At 37.1% G+C, this 18,805-nt stretch overlaps 1 protein-coding gene across 3 annotated transcripts in view; it reads left to right on the top strand.

Moving 5' to 3' along the window:
• Window positions 1–18,805, top strand: part of NALCN (sodium leak channel, non-selective) — a gene marked incomplete at both ends in the record, with an annotated part of 234,296 nt that overhangs the window by 134,253 nt on the left and 81,238 nt on the right. For 2 of the 3 annotated variants that reach the window (XM_081326643.1, XM_081326642.1), the window contains 2 exons: window positions 1,717–1,821; window positions 5,560–5,646. In XM_081326643.1, coding sequence (XP_081182769.1) covers window positions 1,717–1,821; window positions 5,560–5,646 — 192 coding nt within the window. The remainder of the gene's footprint in view (window positions 1–1,716; window positions 1,822–5,559; window positions 5,647–18,805) is intronic. The other variant, XM_081326644.1, reaches the window with a different exon arrangement.

Below are 18,805 nucleotides of genomic sequence, written 5' to 3'. Positions count from 1 at the left end.
TTCCTTCCTTCCTTCCTTCCTTCCTTCCTTCCTTCCTTCCTTCCTTCCTTCCTTCCTTCCCTCCCTCCCTCCCTCCCTCCCTCCCTCCCTCTCTCCCTGCCTTCCTTTTAGTTTTTCTAGAACTATTATTATTCTACCATTCTGACCTATTTCAGTGCCTCTTCTTGGGTTTGATTTTGCTTACTATTATTTTCTTTTCTTGTGTTGATGCTATTCATATTCTTCATCTTCATTCCAGTGGAAAACAGTGTATTGTTGTAGTGAAAATAAATAGCAATAGCAATTAGCAATAGCACTTTGACTTATATACCGCTTCACAATGCTTTACAGCAGAAGTCCCCAACCTATGGGTCGTGGCCCACTACCAGGTTGTGGCCTCTTGGCTGCTGGGCTGCATGAGTTGATGAGCAGTGTGTGTGTGTGTGTGTGTGTGTGTGTGTGTGTGTGTGTGTGTGTGTGTGTGTGTGTGTGCTCTGTCACTGCCGTTTTTTTTAGTTTTGCCAGCAGCTCATTTCTATCTGTACAGTTTCCCCTGCTCTCTGCACCTGTGTGACTATCTTATCATGTAACCATAGTGAATCTCACATGTCCAGCCATGTTATGGTTTCAAACTGTTTTGTGCACATGTCTAGAAAGAGTTTCTCACAGTTACTCTGTTACTTTTTACTTTCTCTTCTGCCTGATGAGAGAATGTAGTCAGTTTGGGTTTTTTGTTTTCTCATTAAAAGTTTTACAGTAGAATATGCCTCGGATTTCTTTCTTTGATGTTCACCATGCGATTGAGCCACGGTTCATTGCCCTCTGATAGGGGAGTAATAACCCTCCCCTGACAGCCCCCCTTGTGGCATTGTTGCCGCAAGTGTGCTGGCAGCAGCAGTGCCGCTAGTATTGTGTGGATGGTGGCAGCACTGCAAGCGGGAGGTGGACCATGGCATGATCCTTGCATGGGGTGGTGGCGCGATCCTCACACCAAGGACAGCATCGCTGCAGGATGCAGTGCAAGCCTCGTGCGGGGGCAGCAGTGCAAGCCTCATGCCGGGGGCAGCATCACTGCGGGCTCTGTCATGAGCCTCACACCGGGGTGGCATTGCTGCAGGCTGCTTCACGAGCCTCACACTGTTGGTAGCATCACCGCAAGCCTGGAGGTGGCAGTGCCACAAGCCTCTCACAGGCACCACCGTCACTGAGAGCCTTGCACACATGCAGCCTCATTTGTGTGGTGCGCATGCTCGCAGACTCTTTGTAAATGTGCGTGCATGTGTGGCCACATTCACATTTGCCATGTGCACATAAGGCACCAGGCCATCAAAACAAAAAGTTTGGAGACCCCTGCTTTACAGCCCTCTGTAAGCAGTTTTTACAGAGTCAGCATATTGCCCCCAACAATCTGGGTTCTCATTTTACTGGCCTCAGAAGGATGAAAGGCTGAGTCAACCTTGAGTCAGTGAGAATTGCACTGCCAAACTGCTGGCAGTCAGCAGTCAGCAGAATTAGCTTGCAATACTGCATTCTAATCACTGCACCATCACGACTCTAAATGAAAGCAGAATAGCAAGTAGCACAATAAATATTATTTATAATTTAAAAACAAAAGAGATTCTCCTAGGCACCTAGAGTAATGGCCTTGTTGAGTGCTCTTGTGGACTGAGTCCAATTACGCAGGCTTTGAAAATAGCCTTTGTCTGCCTCCTTACATATATGTACTTTCTTTTATAGAATGTATTTATTGCTGTCATCATTGAAACATTTGCTGAAATCCGTGTGCAGTTTCAACAGATGTGGGGATCCAGAAGCAGTACAACTTCAACTGCAACTACTCAGGTAAACATGGCTAAATGTTTAAATGCATAAACAGATCTGTGTGGTAAACATTAGCTTTTATTTGTCTAAAGCTACTAATAGTACATATGTAATTTGTCAATTGTAATTGTTTCACAGTCCAGAAATGGCTCGCCTTTCTTATTTATAATAATATGGGATTTAATTTCTGTGGGTTTGATTGATGATTGGATAGTTCTTGGGAAGTGTCTTTTGATTGATGGTCTGACCTAATATTAATTCTGTCCTGATTATCAGTGTGTTGTGAATGGTTTGGATCAGTGGTGGCATTCAGCCAGTTTGCACCAGTTCAGCAGAACCATTAGCTAATTTTTTGTTGCCCAGGCCCAGAATGGACTTCTGGAAGTGGCATCCACACAAAGAACCTGTCGTCTGACCCATCCACTGCAATCATTAAGTTCGCAGTTGATACCACCGTAGTGGGTCTTATTACAGGTGAAGATGAAATAGCATACAGGGGGGAGGTACAAAAACTATCCCTATGGTGTTTAGAGAACAACTTGCAAGACGAAGAAGATGGTGCTAGACTTTCGGAGGAAAAAAGAGGAACCTGCCTCACTTTACATCGGGGGGATCTGTGTGGAGAGAGTTTCCTCCTTTAAATTCCTGGGAGTCTACCTCTGTGAAAATCTTACCTGGAAGGTCAATACAACCCAGGTGGCCAGAAAGGCCCAGCAGAGACTCTACTTCCTCAGAGTCTTGCGGAAGAACAGGGTAGAATAATGGCTAATGACCTTCTTTTACTGGTCTACTATAGAGAGCGTCCTCTCGCACTGTATTGTGGTTTGGTATGCTGGCCTGACAGCTGCAGATAGGAAGATATTACAGAGGTTGGTGAACACAGCACAAAACATCGTGGGCTGTCCCCTGACACCACTGGATGACATTGCCAGGGCTTGCTGCCTTGGAAGAGTGAAGAAAATTCTCAGGGATGACTCACACCCTGGACGGTATCTCTTTACTCTCCTACAATTGGGTAGGAGATACAGGAGTATAGCCAGCCATACCAACAGGCTGAAGAACAGCTTCTATCCATGGGCTTTCATGCTCTTGAACGGGAAATAACTTTATGTATGATTGATTTCTGAGGCTGGTGTGTTGTGTGTAATTAGCTCACATGGTGTAATACGATGGTGGATTTGTTGCCACTGTGAGTTGTGGGGAAGGGGCATGAAAGGAGGCTCAGCCAATCTCAATGTATACATGGTTGTACTTTGACAATAAAGGTTCATTCATTGTTCACATATTTGAATGCCACCACTGGTTTGGATCATATTAATAATAATAAATAATAATAATAAACCTTTATTGTCAAAGTACAACATGTGTACATTGAGATTAGCTGAGCCTCCCCCCGTGTTCCAGCCTGCGACTGGCCCTGTTTGAATGACAGGGACAACCCCTTTTTATAATCAACAGGCTGGAAATAACCCAACCAAATTTATTTACAAAAGCTAAACAAAAAGTTCAAACAAGACTTAAACCAAAAAGGTTAAACAAGAATTAAACAATAACAGACCAGGACTCTATCAGAAGCTCTTCAAATGGTTGCCTTCAGCAACCAGCACCTCCCACAAATTTCCCCTTTTAAACAGCAGTCTCAAGGCGTGGCTTCTCATTGCCTTCTCCCGAGTTGCCTCATTGCTTTCCTCTGCTCAGTTCTGCTAGATTACCTCCTTCTCCTAGCGTCCCTGAACAGAGCCATCTGTGGATCGTCTTCTTCCAATCTTTCATGCTCACACAGCTGGGTCTGAGGAGGAACAGGACGGGAGGGGCCTGGCTGAGAGTTCTGCGGTGCATCAGAAACTTCCTCTGACACCAAAGGCTCTCCAAACCCCTCCTCCTCCTCCTCTTCAGAATCGTCCGACTCAGCTGCTGAAACCACAGGCTGACGCTGAATCACAACACATATATCTTGGTAATAAATCATGTCTTGTTCTCTTATTGGCACTTTCAGGAATTATCTGGCTCCAATAAAGGAGAATATTTGTAGCTCAGGGTTGAAATGAGGGGTCCTTGGTGTTCTCTGAGCTTGGTTGTTTTCTTGCAGACATTTCATTACCAAACTAGGTAACATCATCAGTACTAGTAAGGAATTGGCTTTGAAATCTCATTCAATTATCTGGCTCTTCTGCAATTTATTTCTGCAATTTTTCTTCTATTTTCCCATTCAAATGTGTGGTTCATTTTGAGAGAGTAAATAGCTAAAAGATATTTCTGGTGTTTTTTCTTTGTTGCAGTTCTGTGTACCTTCATCTTTGCTGTAATTGATATCCTGTTTGTCCAGTGTAGTGTTGGCTGCAATCTTGCAGTTAACTCGGTATAACATATTCTTTCTTTCTTAGTGAGGTATATAATCTTTTGCTTTTCATGGGATTTGGGGGTGGTGGTTTTGTTTTGCTTTTTTGGTAGTTTTTTTGCAGGCTTGTGGGTAGGTTATAGTCATTTTCATATCATATCTTCCCTACTAATTGACTTTCACATATTGTATAGCCTATATTTTATCATGTAGACTTTATTTCAAACATTATGTACTGAAATGGTATAGAGCAGGGGTCTTCAAATTCAGCCTTTTTATGACTCATGGACTTCAACTCCCAGAATTCTTCAGCCAGTGTGCCTGGATGAGGAATTCTGGGAGTTGAAGTCCATTTAGTCATAAAAGGGCCAAGTTTGAAGACCCCTGGTATAGAATTTTGCTTAAGCAGGGGGTTGGACTAGAAGACCTTCAAGGCCCCTCCCAACTCTATTATTATTATTGTTATTGTTGTTGCTGTTGTTGTTATTATTATTATTAATATCCTAAAAATTCTTTTAATTAAGTTGCAGTGTGTAATTTATCTTGTCATGGGTAGTAATCATACAATAGCTAATATTCATAATTCAGTGGATAACCCTTAACATTTATATAGATTTATTTATTTATTTGAATTATTTCTATTCCCCTCTCAGGCTAACAAGCCTTACAAGCAGTATCAACATTTGAGTCACCCAGAGTTGTGTTTTTAGATGGGCAGCCATACAAATCTTTTAAATTAAATAAATAAGGATTTATAATTTTTTTTAAAAAAACTAGATTATTTCAAAAGCAATGAACTTCTAGGATCCTTCCCTTGGAGTAGAAAGAATAGTTATGAAAAAGGTCCAAGTCAACTAGCCTCCTCATTCTGGCACTTTTCCAACAGAATAGTTGGTTTTAAGGCCTGTGAGGGGAAGAAAATTAGAGAAGGAAGGAGACATTTTTAGCCACCTTAGCATAGTGCTGTCCCCAGAGAGGAGAATAAGTAAGGAAACATGGGTTATCTAAAGCCATGACATTGTTTCTTAGTCACTCTATGTTTCATTGCAGTACATTACAGTATTCTGTAATATCTATGTTCTATTGCCAAACATGACAATTTTATGTATATTGTGTATAGTTTTTTGCATAGAAGAATTTCTCATGCAAGACATTGAACTGGTTCCTGTTTGCAGATCCTATGTTCAGCACCAGCTGTAAAATCTGTAACTCAAAATCAGTGACCATTCAAGGACAAAGGCAATGGAATAATATAGTATGAAATCAATGGAGTTTGCCCTGCATACTCTGTAATAACAAGAGATTTCTTAGAAGAAAAGAATGCAATGTAGAGAAAAGGATGGTCACAAAATAAACATCACCAATTTTGTTTGTAGATCTGAGCATATAAATAGATTCTGACAAGTGTTTTCCCCCTCCAGATGTTTCATGAAGATGCTACAGGAGGATGGCAGCTGGTGGATGTTGATGTGAATAAACCTCAAGGCAGAGCACCAGCATGTCTGCAGGTACATTGCTTTTTAAATAAAGCTATCAAAGCAGCAAACCAAGTGGGGATCTTGCTGTTGGAAATTGACAGTAAATTAAAATTCCCCATAGCCACAATTTAAATTTAGAAATTGGTCTAAGTTTAATGTATATTCATCTGGATTTTTGAGCTTGGGGTGTTTCTTGTTTTGTTTTGTTTTTTTGCATACTATAAACAAATTCTTTTCCTTTCTCTGAATTCGTCTCCAAGTTTCCATAGAGATCTCTGTCCAATTTTTGTTATGTTAAATATATAGATATAATTATGATTGGTATGTTAAAGCTTCTTAAAATGTAATTGATTTAGGGTGTATGCCTTCTCCTGTTCTGAAAACAATATAAAGGATAACAAAGATTGTACTGCTATTATACAACATATGAACAGAAGATGCTCATTTTAGAAGTATCTTGCCATTGTGGAATATATGGAATTAAAAAATAAAGAAGAAAACAGAAAAAATTATAAATCATCTAAGTATGGAGACTAGAACTCAAGACATGCATAATCATCTAGGTCCTTGGGAATGCATTGTGAGTTTTTGCCTTCATCTGGAAGATGTCATGTGCCATTCTCTTACACTGCCTCAGCTCTGATGTACTTCTTACAATATGTGAATTGTGGAGACTTAGGTCTAGCTAAAAGCTAAGGTAAACTTGAGTATACTGGTCTAAATGAACAATGAGAAGAGTAACACCCAAAAGTTCAACATAAATTCAACTACAAGAATGTCAAATTCATGGATTAGCATGTGCTAGAGCTGGTCTCAGATTGAGTGCCTTCTTGTAATTCCTTACCTATGTCGGTGGACCTTTGGGATCATAGATTGATCTATGATAGTAATAAAATATTTTGTTTTCATTTAGTAACATAGATAAAGCTGCTGATGGATGCAGCAATAATCTTTGGACAGAGATATCTGGGTCAGCTTCATGAAAGTGCAATATGTATTTATTATTTTATTTTTAAACTGTTCCTTTCTTCTCCTTTTTTATATCTAGATTTTAAAAAATCAATTGGTTTTCTGCACAATTTATACTGTATATCTAGCCATACCCTGCTAAACTTGTTAAAAATTAAACTGCCTCCCTTCATATATTCTTTCTACACGATATTCTCTGTTTTTATTATTCAGTCACTTCCAACTTTTTATGACTCAGTAAATAACATCTTGTAATGTTTTACTCCTTCACCTGCCAGTTCTGTCTGTCATAACTCCTTTGCTGAGTTCTTATAATACTATTTGCTTTCTTATTTCTTAAGTTATAAATTAACAAGTTCACGATCTCTGCCTCTGTCAGTATCAGATCTTAATTTGTTGGATGCAGCAGAGTTCTTCCAGCTTTTATTGCAAAGTAAATAGTCAGGTTTATACTGATGCCTATTTGGTGAAGTCCACTGATAGATGCATGTATAGACACATCTAAAAGACATATGTACTGTATGTCTTTTAGATTGCTGGAGAAAAATATTTACATTATTTTATACAATATCTGGCAAATGCAATTTATTAGATTTTTTTTAGTGCAGCCAGTTCTATGGTGTTTTTACACAACTTTCCCAAGTCTGAGCTAACGTGGTATATTATTTAATACATTATGATACATTATGGCACTGTAATGAGAATGTGTGATAGATTTTTGTTATACCTCTACCTCAGACCATTTTAATACTAAAAAAATAGATCCAATTTGGGTTAAAATGGCAGATTTCCTTGAGGGATGCTGGGTTGGAAGTGCTATAAGAAATTCAGCCTGGCAGTCATGCAGATTACATCAGAACATCTGTTAAAATAGGCTTGTATGATCAGTTTCATATCTAGAATAAGTACTTATAGAATACATTTCAGTGAATGGTAGAAGGGAAGAGAAATTGCTGTTAATATATTAGTCCTTTGCTGGCTACAACATTACATAAATACATATGTAATTTGTATTTGTATTTTATTTTGCCTCAATTTGATATAAAAAAACTATAGAAAATTAGTATAGGCTTATCTTAAATCATGAATAATGCATACCCAGAATTTTATATTTACTTTTATATGGTTTCTTTAGCCAACCCTTATAAAAACATTAATCAAAGGTAAGCATCATGTACCTGAAGATAATATTTCTGAAAAGAAAGGTATGTCTCGCTTCACAGGTGTATAGGAAAAGATGCTTAATGAAACCATAGTATTTCAAAGCACAAACCCAGCAGAACTATAGTAATCAAATTACCAGTTATATGTCTTCCAGGAAATAGCTTTGATAATGCTTGGTTTTGTTCTGCATTAGATGTTCAAGTGAAATCAGTAGGGGGAAAGCCCTGACCAAATAAAAATGCAATGTCTATTTTGCCTGAGAACTCCATGATAGAAAATGTACGTAGCTGGAATAAAGAACTCATATTCAATATTGACAGAGGGAAGTTCCATATTAAAAATGGCAGATGATGAGGGACCATACTCTAAGCCCGTCCCAACTGTGCTTTTCCCAAAAAGCAACTGGATTTTCTTGCTTTAAAAAAAAACATGATTTTTTTTGTCTTTCTTTTTCTCATCTTCACTCCAGAAAGCAGAAACTGCACTCTCTTTGCTTTGGGGCAGCCCAGATTGCACCCAGCACTTCCTCCCTTTCAAACAAATCATGCTAAATCTGACTGTTACAAGACTTAGGCAACATACATTAGCAGTATAAAAAGAAAAAAATGTAACCATGCATGGACTGGCATTCATTTTTCTGCTTGACCTTCAGGCAGGTTATCCTACCCTGCCTGGTATCATGTAATTGAAATAAATGTAGATTAGCCTATTCCTTTAAAAAGAATACAAGTCCTCAATTTCACTATCCCACCAGTTATCACTGCTACATAACAAAGAAAAAAATGCCAGAATGTTGGGGAGGGATAGAGAGACAGATGGATGGATGGATGAATTTTTATAAATTGACTGACTGGTGATTTTCATCAGGAACTGTTAGCTGTCTTTCTCTTGATGAAAAACAAGGCTAGAATATTCTCTGACTAGAATATTAGAAACATCTCAAGTGTTGTTCTTCTGAATACAGAAGATTCTAGCTCTGTTGTTCCATTGGAACACCACTAACTTGGAACATTTCAGTGAAACGTTCCAAGTTAGTGGTGGGGTTTCCTGTTTTGAATTTCTTGGGTTTTAGAAGATACATTTTTCATTTTCTGAACATATCTCATCTTAATTGATTGATTGATTTAGCCTATGGCATATCATACATGGACTTGCAATATATATTAACATTTCACCTAGATTTTTTTAAAAAACACAATAAAATATGAATGTTAAAAGGATCAATATTCAGATACCAAAGTCTAGGCCATCTATTGAAGCACAGCATTGTTTATTTGAAAAAAAAAATCAGATACTGGATTGGTATATGCCCTCAGCTTACAGCAGATCATGATGTGATCCTGCAGTCACACTGAGGAGAGAATACTGTGTCCCATTTATACAATGAATCCCGACAGACCCATGTGAGTGCAAATTCTATCTCACCTTGAGTTTTTTCTATGAAAAAATGGACATTATGACTTATATACCCTTAGTTTAATGCCATAGATAAGGTTGTGTATGAAAAGAATAAGCTGAATTGCAAGTCAAAGTTAAATGTATCATCGGTTTAGTCATTACAACAGACCCAGGTCCAGTTTCTTGTGAATTCTGTTGGCCCTTCTGTAGTGCCAATTTAGCTTTGACCATTAGTTGAGTAGATTTCTGTACAAAAGTAGCAATAATAAACTCTTCTGTGCTTTGAACTCATTGAATGCTCCTGATTGTTTTACAGGTTGGCATATTTCATTCTGAAGAACTGAACCCAGTTAAAAATTGCCCTTTATTCAGAACATGTCATTCATACAGAGATATGTAAACACACATATCTCTGTATAGAGATATACACATACTGTTGACAAACTTATGGAAATATTATTTGCTTTTGCTATTATCACTGGAACACATATAAGTACCATAAATTGCAGTTCTATGTCTCAGGAAAATAGTTAATTTTAACACCAGGTTTCAAAGAATTTCTTTTCCTGGCTCTGTTGGAAATAATGTATTCTTTTATCTTGTATGATTGGGTGTTGTTATTATTTCCACTCTTAGTAAAGGAAAGGGAAAAATCAGTGTTTTACTATTTCTTCTTCTCTTCCTTTTTGTTTAGATGCCAAATGTATTTTTGATAACAGGAGTAGAACATGCTTAGTGTGAAAAGCAGATATCTATCCAAAAATCTATTCTCTTATAATAACCAGCAATATGGTTTTGTCATCTGAGTTAATGGCAATGCCTTTCAGACACCTTCTATCTATCTCCAACAAATCATATATGAGTAATGCATAATTCAAATTTTGAGCATAGAAAATGAAGAGGAAATTTATGTTTACCAGTTTTAGCTGCTTCAGATGCTACTGAGCTGCAAACTTTCATGACAGTGAACTGCTTAAGTCATTTCAAGATCAAGTCATTGATGACTTTCGAACTTTTTTGTTGTTAGTTGCGAAGTCGTGTCCGACCCATCGCCATGAGTTAAAATTTCAAAATATACACTTTACAGGAGAGATCATTTTTGGTTAAATCAGCAAATGTGTTCAAACAAATTAATAAATAAAATTTCCTGAGCTGCTTTCCATTTAAGCTTAGAAAATTAAGTAATCCCTACAGAAGCTGCAGAAAGCTACAGTGTAAGAGACTCAGTGACATTGCCATGCTAAAGAGGAACCATCCTTTTGTTATCCATTACAGTACTGATATATCTATAGCTTTTTCAGACTAGGAACAGGCCTGGAGCAACCCTAACTGACTTTGCATTCATTTGTGGGAGAGTTATAAAGGTATTGCCCAATTTATAACCCCCCATTTAAAATGTAAGCAAACTCATTTTCTTGAAAAGACACAAGCAAAGCAAAGCAAAACTAAACCAGTATGGGAGAAATAGTTCTTACCTTTTTATTGTATACTGTCACAATTATGACATAAAGGTTAAAAGTTACAACACTCATTTAAAAAATATTTTTAAACCTGAACACAATGTGCTCATCAGAGCTAGAAAAGACTGCACTCCAGTGACTGATTCTGTGAGGGCATTTAAGGAATAGTCAAAAGCAATTCCTACCATTGCTGGAGGCAATTTCCTCAGTTTCCTTAATGGTATGACTGTTCTGTCCAAAAGAAGTCCACAATCTACTTTGCAGTATATAGTATGTGTGTGTGTTTGTGTGTGTGTGTGTGTGTGTGTGTGTGTGTGTGTTAAATGTTTGTTAAGCATTCAGAATACACTTGCTTATCTTATTTCCTGTTTCAGCCTAGCCCAAGGCCATCTACAGGCAGTAGCCACAGCAGTGGCAGCTCATATTTGTGTAAATAATATAAATTCAACTAATAATAATAATAATAATAAATAATAAAGAGTTAATATTTGTTAAATATTCAGAAAGGCACATTAATTGCTGATAGCATGTGTCCTCATATCTCCCTAGCTTGTTTCCCCTCTTTGAAAACAGCATTCTAATTTTTCTTTGTGTACCTCCTCAACTTTCCATTTTATCCAAACCCATCTTCCATTGTGTCTAACAAATGCAACCAATTTTGTCAACAGCACACCTTGATTGCTATAATTGTACTAAAAGTCAAGGGGTCTCTACAGTATGATTGAAATGCCTGTTTTCAGCTTGATGAGGTTTGAAATATTGGACATAGTTAACCTACAGATCAAGTTTTGTAGATGAAATTAACACTTAATTCTAATGGTGCCGCTGAGTTCTCTTAAAATCCAGCATGACTTAAAAATAGTTTAAAACTACCAGCATATTATCGCAGGGTTGAAAAGAATTCTAAAATTAAGAATGCTTATTCCAATTAGTCTGCATTATGTATCTGTGTATTTTTACAGGGCTTAGAGTCCACTCCAGGCCACCAGCTCTGAGCAGCTAACCCCATGAATAAATAAGCTTTATTTATTTATTAAAACTATAAACTATATTCTCCGCTTATCAAGTGCCCAAGGCAAAGCACAATTCACTGCATAAATGCTTTCATGCCCCTTGGCTGTTTTTGCTTTCTCTGAACGTGTCTGCTTAATTCTCATAGTAATGGCTATACTTTTAAAAACATGTAATAATCGCCTGCATTAAGAAGATGTGAAGATTCTTTTTTGTTCCCAGGTTTTTCAGAAAAATTATTTAGTACATCATAAATTCTCCTCATCCTTCCATATTTGTGAGTTACATGATTTTTTTACAACTCTAAAATGTAAAAGCTAAATTTGACAAGGCAGCAACCAGTAGTTCTCAGAATAGATAAGACCTTTATGTAAAGATAATTGGATCACCAAGCAAACTGCCAAATATTCACTAACTCAAAAGGTAGGAGGAAAACACCCTAGACTTTCAGTCTTTTGTACTGCCCAGAGCGAATTATATGCGTATATGTCGAAATGCTTTAATGTATTATCCTTTTAAAACGTGTATATTATATGAGCTCTGAAGTTTTTAATGATTGGAAAAAAGAATTATTTCCCTGCAGTGAGCTTCCGCCACCCTAGCAGTGTAAGTAATCCTTCCATTTATTTGCAGCTGAATAAGTGATTTTGATTACTTTAAGTTTGTATAAACTGCATTCTGTAAAATTGTCTGATTTGGGGAATCATTAGGTCTCCCTTCTTCAGAACCACCCCTCCCCCTACATGCTTTATTGCTTCAAATCCCACCTTGGAAGAGGCAGCTAAATTGCCTTGATTTCTTTGAAATAATAACCTTTTATATGTGGGCCTGTTTTTATTTCAAGACAATGCTAAGAATTTTCTATAGAAAAGAATGAGTTATTTAAAGTGACACCATAGCAACCTCAAATTACGGATCAGAATTGCTACTTGAAACTAAAAAGGAGGTGGAGTGAGGACAATCTGAGTTTCAATCACAAAAATCCTTGAATTATTGGGAAAATATTTTCTCCCAGTTTTTCTACTTTCCAGAAACTTCCATGCTAAAATTTAGATGCACATTCAGCCACTCTCTAGCTAGCAGTTCCCTTTCCTTATTTGCAAGTGGCGGGGGGGGGGGAATCAGTTTTCTCTATGTGTGCATTTCTCTCTTTTTCTCTATATTTTCTTCACTCTGAGGATTTAGATTTTTTTTCTCCCAAGATATAAAATAGTCTCTCTTAAGAATCAGTCATCTATGGTTACCAAACAGGTCCACCGAATTCACACCTAGGTCTCTAAGCAGTAACAGAGTGCAGAATTTGATGGAGCATGGTTGGAGTACACACAGCTGAGCCAGTCTACTGAGGTGTGTGAAGGAAGAGAAAAGAGAAAAATGTATATAAATGTATATGTATATAAATGTATATAAAACACACACACATATGTAAGTGTGTGTGTGTATACTCTGTGTGTGTATGTGTGTGTGTGTGTGTATATATATATATATATATATGTGTGTGTGTGTGTGTGTGTGTGTGTATGTATACACACACACACACACACACACACACACACACACACACACACACCTGTATACTATTCAGGTCCTGATTATTTTGCTTAAAGGGAACTTACTGATTGAACGCTATTTCTACCATTATGCAGTAACTCCATCTCTACCAGTTGGTCTGCATCTGTTTCATGAATAAGGCAGTTGGATTGAGAAATGTACAAAATCATCTTGTTATGTCCAGGTAGTTATAATTGCTCATAAAATAAGACTTACAGCAGTACAGTCAAAGACTAATGTTGGAAGACCTTTGGCAGGTGATATCACCAAGGAGTAAACAAAGATAAATTTGGTCTAGTGGTTAAAGTACCAGGGTAAAAAGTAGGAGACCATGAGTTGAAGTTCCTCCTTAGCCGTGAAAGCTGGGTGGGTCATTTTGGGCCACTCACACTCTCTCAGCCCAACCCACCTCACAGGGTAGCTGCTGTGAGGAAAATAGGAGGAGGAAGGTGTGGTAGATAGTTTCACTGCCTGAGTTATTTGTGAAAATAATAAAGGTCAGATACAAATAATTAAAATAATAACAACACCATTGGAATTGACAAAATCACCATCAGTCAATTTCAAAAGATATCTTTATTCGGAACAGCTTATATTCTGCAACAATACCTTTAACGCTAGCAAACATCAACAACTATCTATCCCAGGTCCTTGGGAAAGACACTATAGACAGATAAAAATACCAAATCCAGTCTGAACATGTGATTGTACCACAAACTATAATAATAATTTTTCCTTAGGCACCTAAGAATTACATCAACAGAGTCACTTCAAATGTCATCCAGTGTAGAATCCCTGGCCAGCTTCTGGCTGTTCAATAACAAAATAGAACTGCAGAAATTCATGCTTGGTTATTTGTATACCTAACATTCTGTTTAAATGAGTAATAGGCTACTTTCTTTCTTACCAAGCCTATCCTAGGCTCTGGGCTTGAAACAATTTCTATTTGCTTTGGTTCTGTTTAGCTAATCTTGCTTCCAAAGCAAGTTAGACCTTGTCTAGATTCAGTTCTTTTTCAGAGACAATTTGCTACCAATGTGGCACCCTAATAATTAACAATAAATGTGTTAGTCTTTAAAGTGCCATAAGTTTTTGTTGATGCTGAGTATGAGATAATTTTGCTACTTCTGACATTTATTAGGGGGGAAAAAGCATCTTTGGTGAGATTAAAAAATAAATAAAGATATTTCAAATGTTAAGAACAGCATTTATTTAGTAACTGCAAATTACTATATCATACAATACTCCTGAAAATTCTCCCACAGGATTAAACTTCTAATTGGAATTTGTAATTAAGATTTTTGTGGAAAAATGCAAAACAAAGCTTTCTCATCAAAGAATGTTAATCTATAGCATGAAATATATTTTGGTTAATATAGTTTTAAAAATGCTTTGAAGTTAACTTTATTAGATACATTTATACCAAGGGAAATAAACTGCTCTGCTCCCGGTAATATTTGTGCCAGGAACAGAAGTTTTAAAATTGAGTGGTATCTATCTAAATTTTTAAAAAAATCTAGGTTCCTTAGGTAAAGGCCATATTTCTATTTCTGCTTAAGTGTTTCATCATCTGCAACTTCTCAGAAATCAAGGAAATAAATCCATTCTACAGATTTACTCAGTGACATTTGTGATTAATTGTGCCAGCAAATAAAGTCATCTGCTAGGTGAAGACTAATCATATTTTTTGTATGACATATCATTCCTGTCCAGATTGTGAAGAGCCAAACAATAAAATAATTGGATAAATATTTGTTTATAAGCAATTAAACATTTCTGGCCCCAGCTCATTTTTTTTTTATTGAAAAGTTTTAACATACAATTTTTCTTTAAAACCCCCCCTCCCCCTCCCTTCACCCTCCCCCCCTACCTCTCCCCCCTCCCCCCCTCCCCCCCCGACTTCCCAGAGCTAAATACAAGGTATATATAAAAAAACCAATCATAAACAATCATATACTAACAACTATAAGCTCTAAAATCCATCACTCTCTAGCTTATATAGGATAAAACAAACCTTAGTAATATTAAATATATATATAAAAAAAACTAAAAGAAGAAAAAAAAGAAGAAAAAAGAAAGAAGACTTATTCAAATGCTACATAAAACTTCTTAACCCTATACTTATTCTGGATAAACTCAATCCATTTTCTCCATTCCATAATATAGCGTTCTTGCGAGTGATCTTTCAAATAGGCCGAAATCTTCGCCATCTCTGCCAGGTCGGAAACCTTTAAAGTCCACTCTTCTATAGACGGCAATTCCTCTTTCTTCCGCCCCAGCTCATTAATACACAAATGATTACCTTCTAATCCTCAACTAAGAGAACATCTGTCCACCCCTGACAAGTTAAATCACCAGGACCTGATGGATTACATCCTGGAATTCGGAGGGAGCTGGCAGATGTGATCTCGCAACCATATCTTTCAAAGATCCTGGAGCACCAAGGAACTACCAGACTACTGGAGAAGAGCTGATCTGATTCCCATCTTCAAAAAAGGGGGAAAATGTATACAGACCAATCAGCCTGACATCAATACTTGCGAAGATCCTGGAAAAGCTAATCAAGCAACAGATCTGTGAACATCTAGAAACAAGCAAAGTTATAACCATGGATTTGCCAAAAACAGATCATGCCAAACAAATCTTTAGACAAAGTGACTAAACTAGTGGGCCAGAGAAATGCTCTGGATATAATATACTTGGCTTTCAGTAACGCATTTGACAAAGTAGACTACAACCTACTTCTTAGTAAGTTAGCAAAATGTGGGATAGACAGCACCACCATCAGGTGGGTTTGTGACTGGCTGACTATCATATTCAACATGTAGTCATTAATGGAACTACATCTACATGGATGGAGGTAAGCAGTGGGGTACCCCAAGATTCTGTCTTAGGCCCAATACTCTTCCATATTTTCATAAACATTTTAGATGAGGGAATAGAAGGGGAATTCATCAAATTTGCAGATGACACCAAGCTGGCAGGAATAGCCAACACCTCAGAAGATGGGCTAAAAATCCAGAAGGATCTTGACAGACTTGAACACTGAGTACTATCTAACAAAATGAAATTCAACCCAAAACTAAGGAGAAATTTCCTGACAGTGAGAACAATAAATCAGTGAAACAGCTTGCCTTCAGAAGTTGTAGGTGCTCCATTATTGGAGATTTAAAAAAAGAGAACGGACAGCCATTTGTCCAGAATGATATAGGGTCTCCTGCTTATGCAAGGGATTGGACTAGATCACCTCCAATGCCCCTTCCAACTCTGCTATTGTGTTATATTCAGATCCAAAGGAACTGCGGAACAGAAATCAGAATTACTATAATGGAAAGATAAGTATAATGATGAAATCATTGTCTTCTGATCTGCCATTTCTAGCCTCCATACTACAACATGTCCTGCTTTCTTTGAATTCTGTGAGGATCTATGAGCCGCCTTCACCTTTTCTAAAATATAAGAGTAATTTTAAAAGTTTGCTGGAAACAGCATTTCCTAAAGAGAACAACACACAGGCATTTAGTATTAAATGGAGAATACATTTAGCTTCTAAATATTTGTTTTACAATTCACAGTTAATATTATTTGTACCAGTTTTGAACTTTTGATTAACAAAATTTGAATTTCTAAAACTTTTACTTTTCTTCCAAATCTGTTTGACAGCAATGCCCTACTAAGGTTTTAGATATTTTAGGAGTTCCTGTGGTATTTTTAGTTGGCTGGTAGAAATTGTTCCTGTTCTTGTCTTCCTAACTGCAGCACTCAGAAAGCCAAGGAAGATGAGAACAATTCTTCCCTGGCTTCCTTGATAATCTGATGGGCAGTTGCCCTTGTTACTTAAACCAACCAGTTAATAGCCTGAAGCCAAAATTTCCTGCTTCCTTCTGTTACACTGGTAGTTGCTTCCTGGTCATTCAGCTGCCTTTTTTGATGATCATAAGCAAGAAATACTTGAGAGATTACAGTAAAATAAATCCATCCATTCTTCCTATCACTGCAGTTTCTTGGTAATTGACTAATGTGCTTTAATGAATAATGTAATAATTGCTATCAAGGGGACAATGAATTAGTGAAGGAATTGTCACAGACAGTTGCCTTCTCAGAAGAGAAAATAGTAGCTTACTATAGGCAGGGCTTTTTTTGTCATAGAATGTCCAGAACAGAGTTCTGGCACCTTTTTTGGATGGAACTTTGTAGGGTAGGCAAGGCAGGTTGTATGACGTATGTGAGTTCTGGCACCTTTTTTTTACACAAAAAAGTACTGACTTTAGCTATATTCAGTCCCTTTCCAATCAGAATGCTGATGACAGCCTACAGAACTGAAATACAATATTGCAGTAAATCACGGATTATGGATTTTGTGGATAGGTCAACTGTATCCAAATAACTATCTTTCTCTAGCATTACTCCATGGAATTATATTTTATAATGCTACAGTGACATAGATTTAGACCTCATTCCATGACAATTTTATCATAGCATTAGCTCATTCAATTCAATCTAAATAGCATTAAGCATAACATCTCTTACTGTGAAAGTGATTCAAAATATTAAAGGAATGTATTCATTTATTTTATGCTAGGATCAGGACAGGATTTATTCTGAAGTATTTCTCCTTCCTTTCCCGTTCAACTTCTAGTCAGCTTTTAAAGCAAAAAGCAAAATAGAGCAATAAATTCAAAAAGTGAACATTAATACTCAGACGTGCTTAAAAAACAAAACTGCTTGACAGGAAAGTGGATATACCCAGTGACTTTTCCAAAGGGAATTGGAATTTGCAAGACCCCCTCCCCCACTGGGTCCACAGTCATCCAGAAGTCATCTTGGGTCACTCCTAAGTGCTCCCATTCAAAACCTGGAAGCAACATTGCCAAAGAAGCAGCTTTAGCAGTAAAATCTGCAGCTCATTGGTAAGAGGAAAAAACAAATCCTTATCGTGCAGCAGCCATCTTGAGAGGAAGTCTCCTGTTATTCTATATAGGTAATCCTTGACTTACAACAGTTCATTTAGTGACCGTTCAAAGATATAACTGCATTGAAAAAGTGACTTATGACCATTTTTCACACTTATGACTGTTGCACCATCCCCATGGTCACATGATCAAAATTCAGATGCTTGTCAACTGACTCATACTTATGAGAGTTGCAGTTTCCCGTGGTCATGTGATCCCCTTTTGCAACTCTCTGACAAGCAAAGTCAATGGGGAAGCCAGATTCACATAACAGTGTTACTAGTTTAACAACTGCAGTGATTCACTTAATATGTGTGGCAAGAAAGGTCGTAAAATGGGGCAAAATTCATTTAACAAATGTTTCACTTAGCAACAGAAATGCTACGCTCAGTTGTGGTTATAAGTCAAGGACTACAATTAGCAAGAGATCTGTCTTCTGTTTATTTTAGATTTTATCCGTGATATGGAGATCAGAATATCTATCATCTTCTCCTTATTTATTTGCACAGCAGCTGTTCTGCTTGAGATAGACTGTGAATCTCGCTTTACAGAATCTTCTGATACAAATTAATCATTTTCTTGCTACTGTTGTTGCATTTGATTATCTCAAAGTATCCTCTGTTTTATATGGAAAAAAATTTCTGATTTTTACCAAATGTTAGAGTAATTAAGCATTTTTTAAGT

This window comes from Vipera berus (genome assembly GCF_964194415.1).
Source record: "Vipera berus genome assembly, chromosome: 4".
Taxonomy (NCBI): Eukaryota; Metazoa; Chordata; class Lepidosauria; order Squamata; family Viperidae; genus Vipera; species Vipera berus.
Note: the sequence above shows the minus strand (reverse complement) of the source record. Positions and strands in the feature narration are given on the sequence as shown.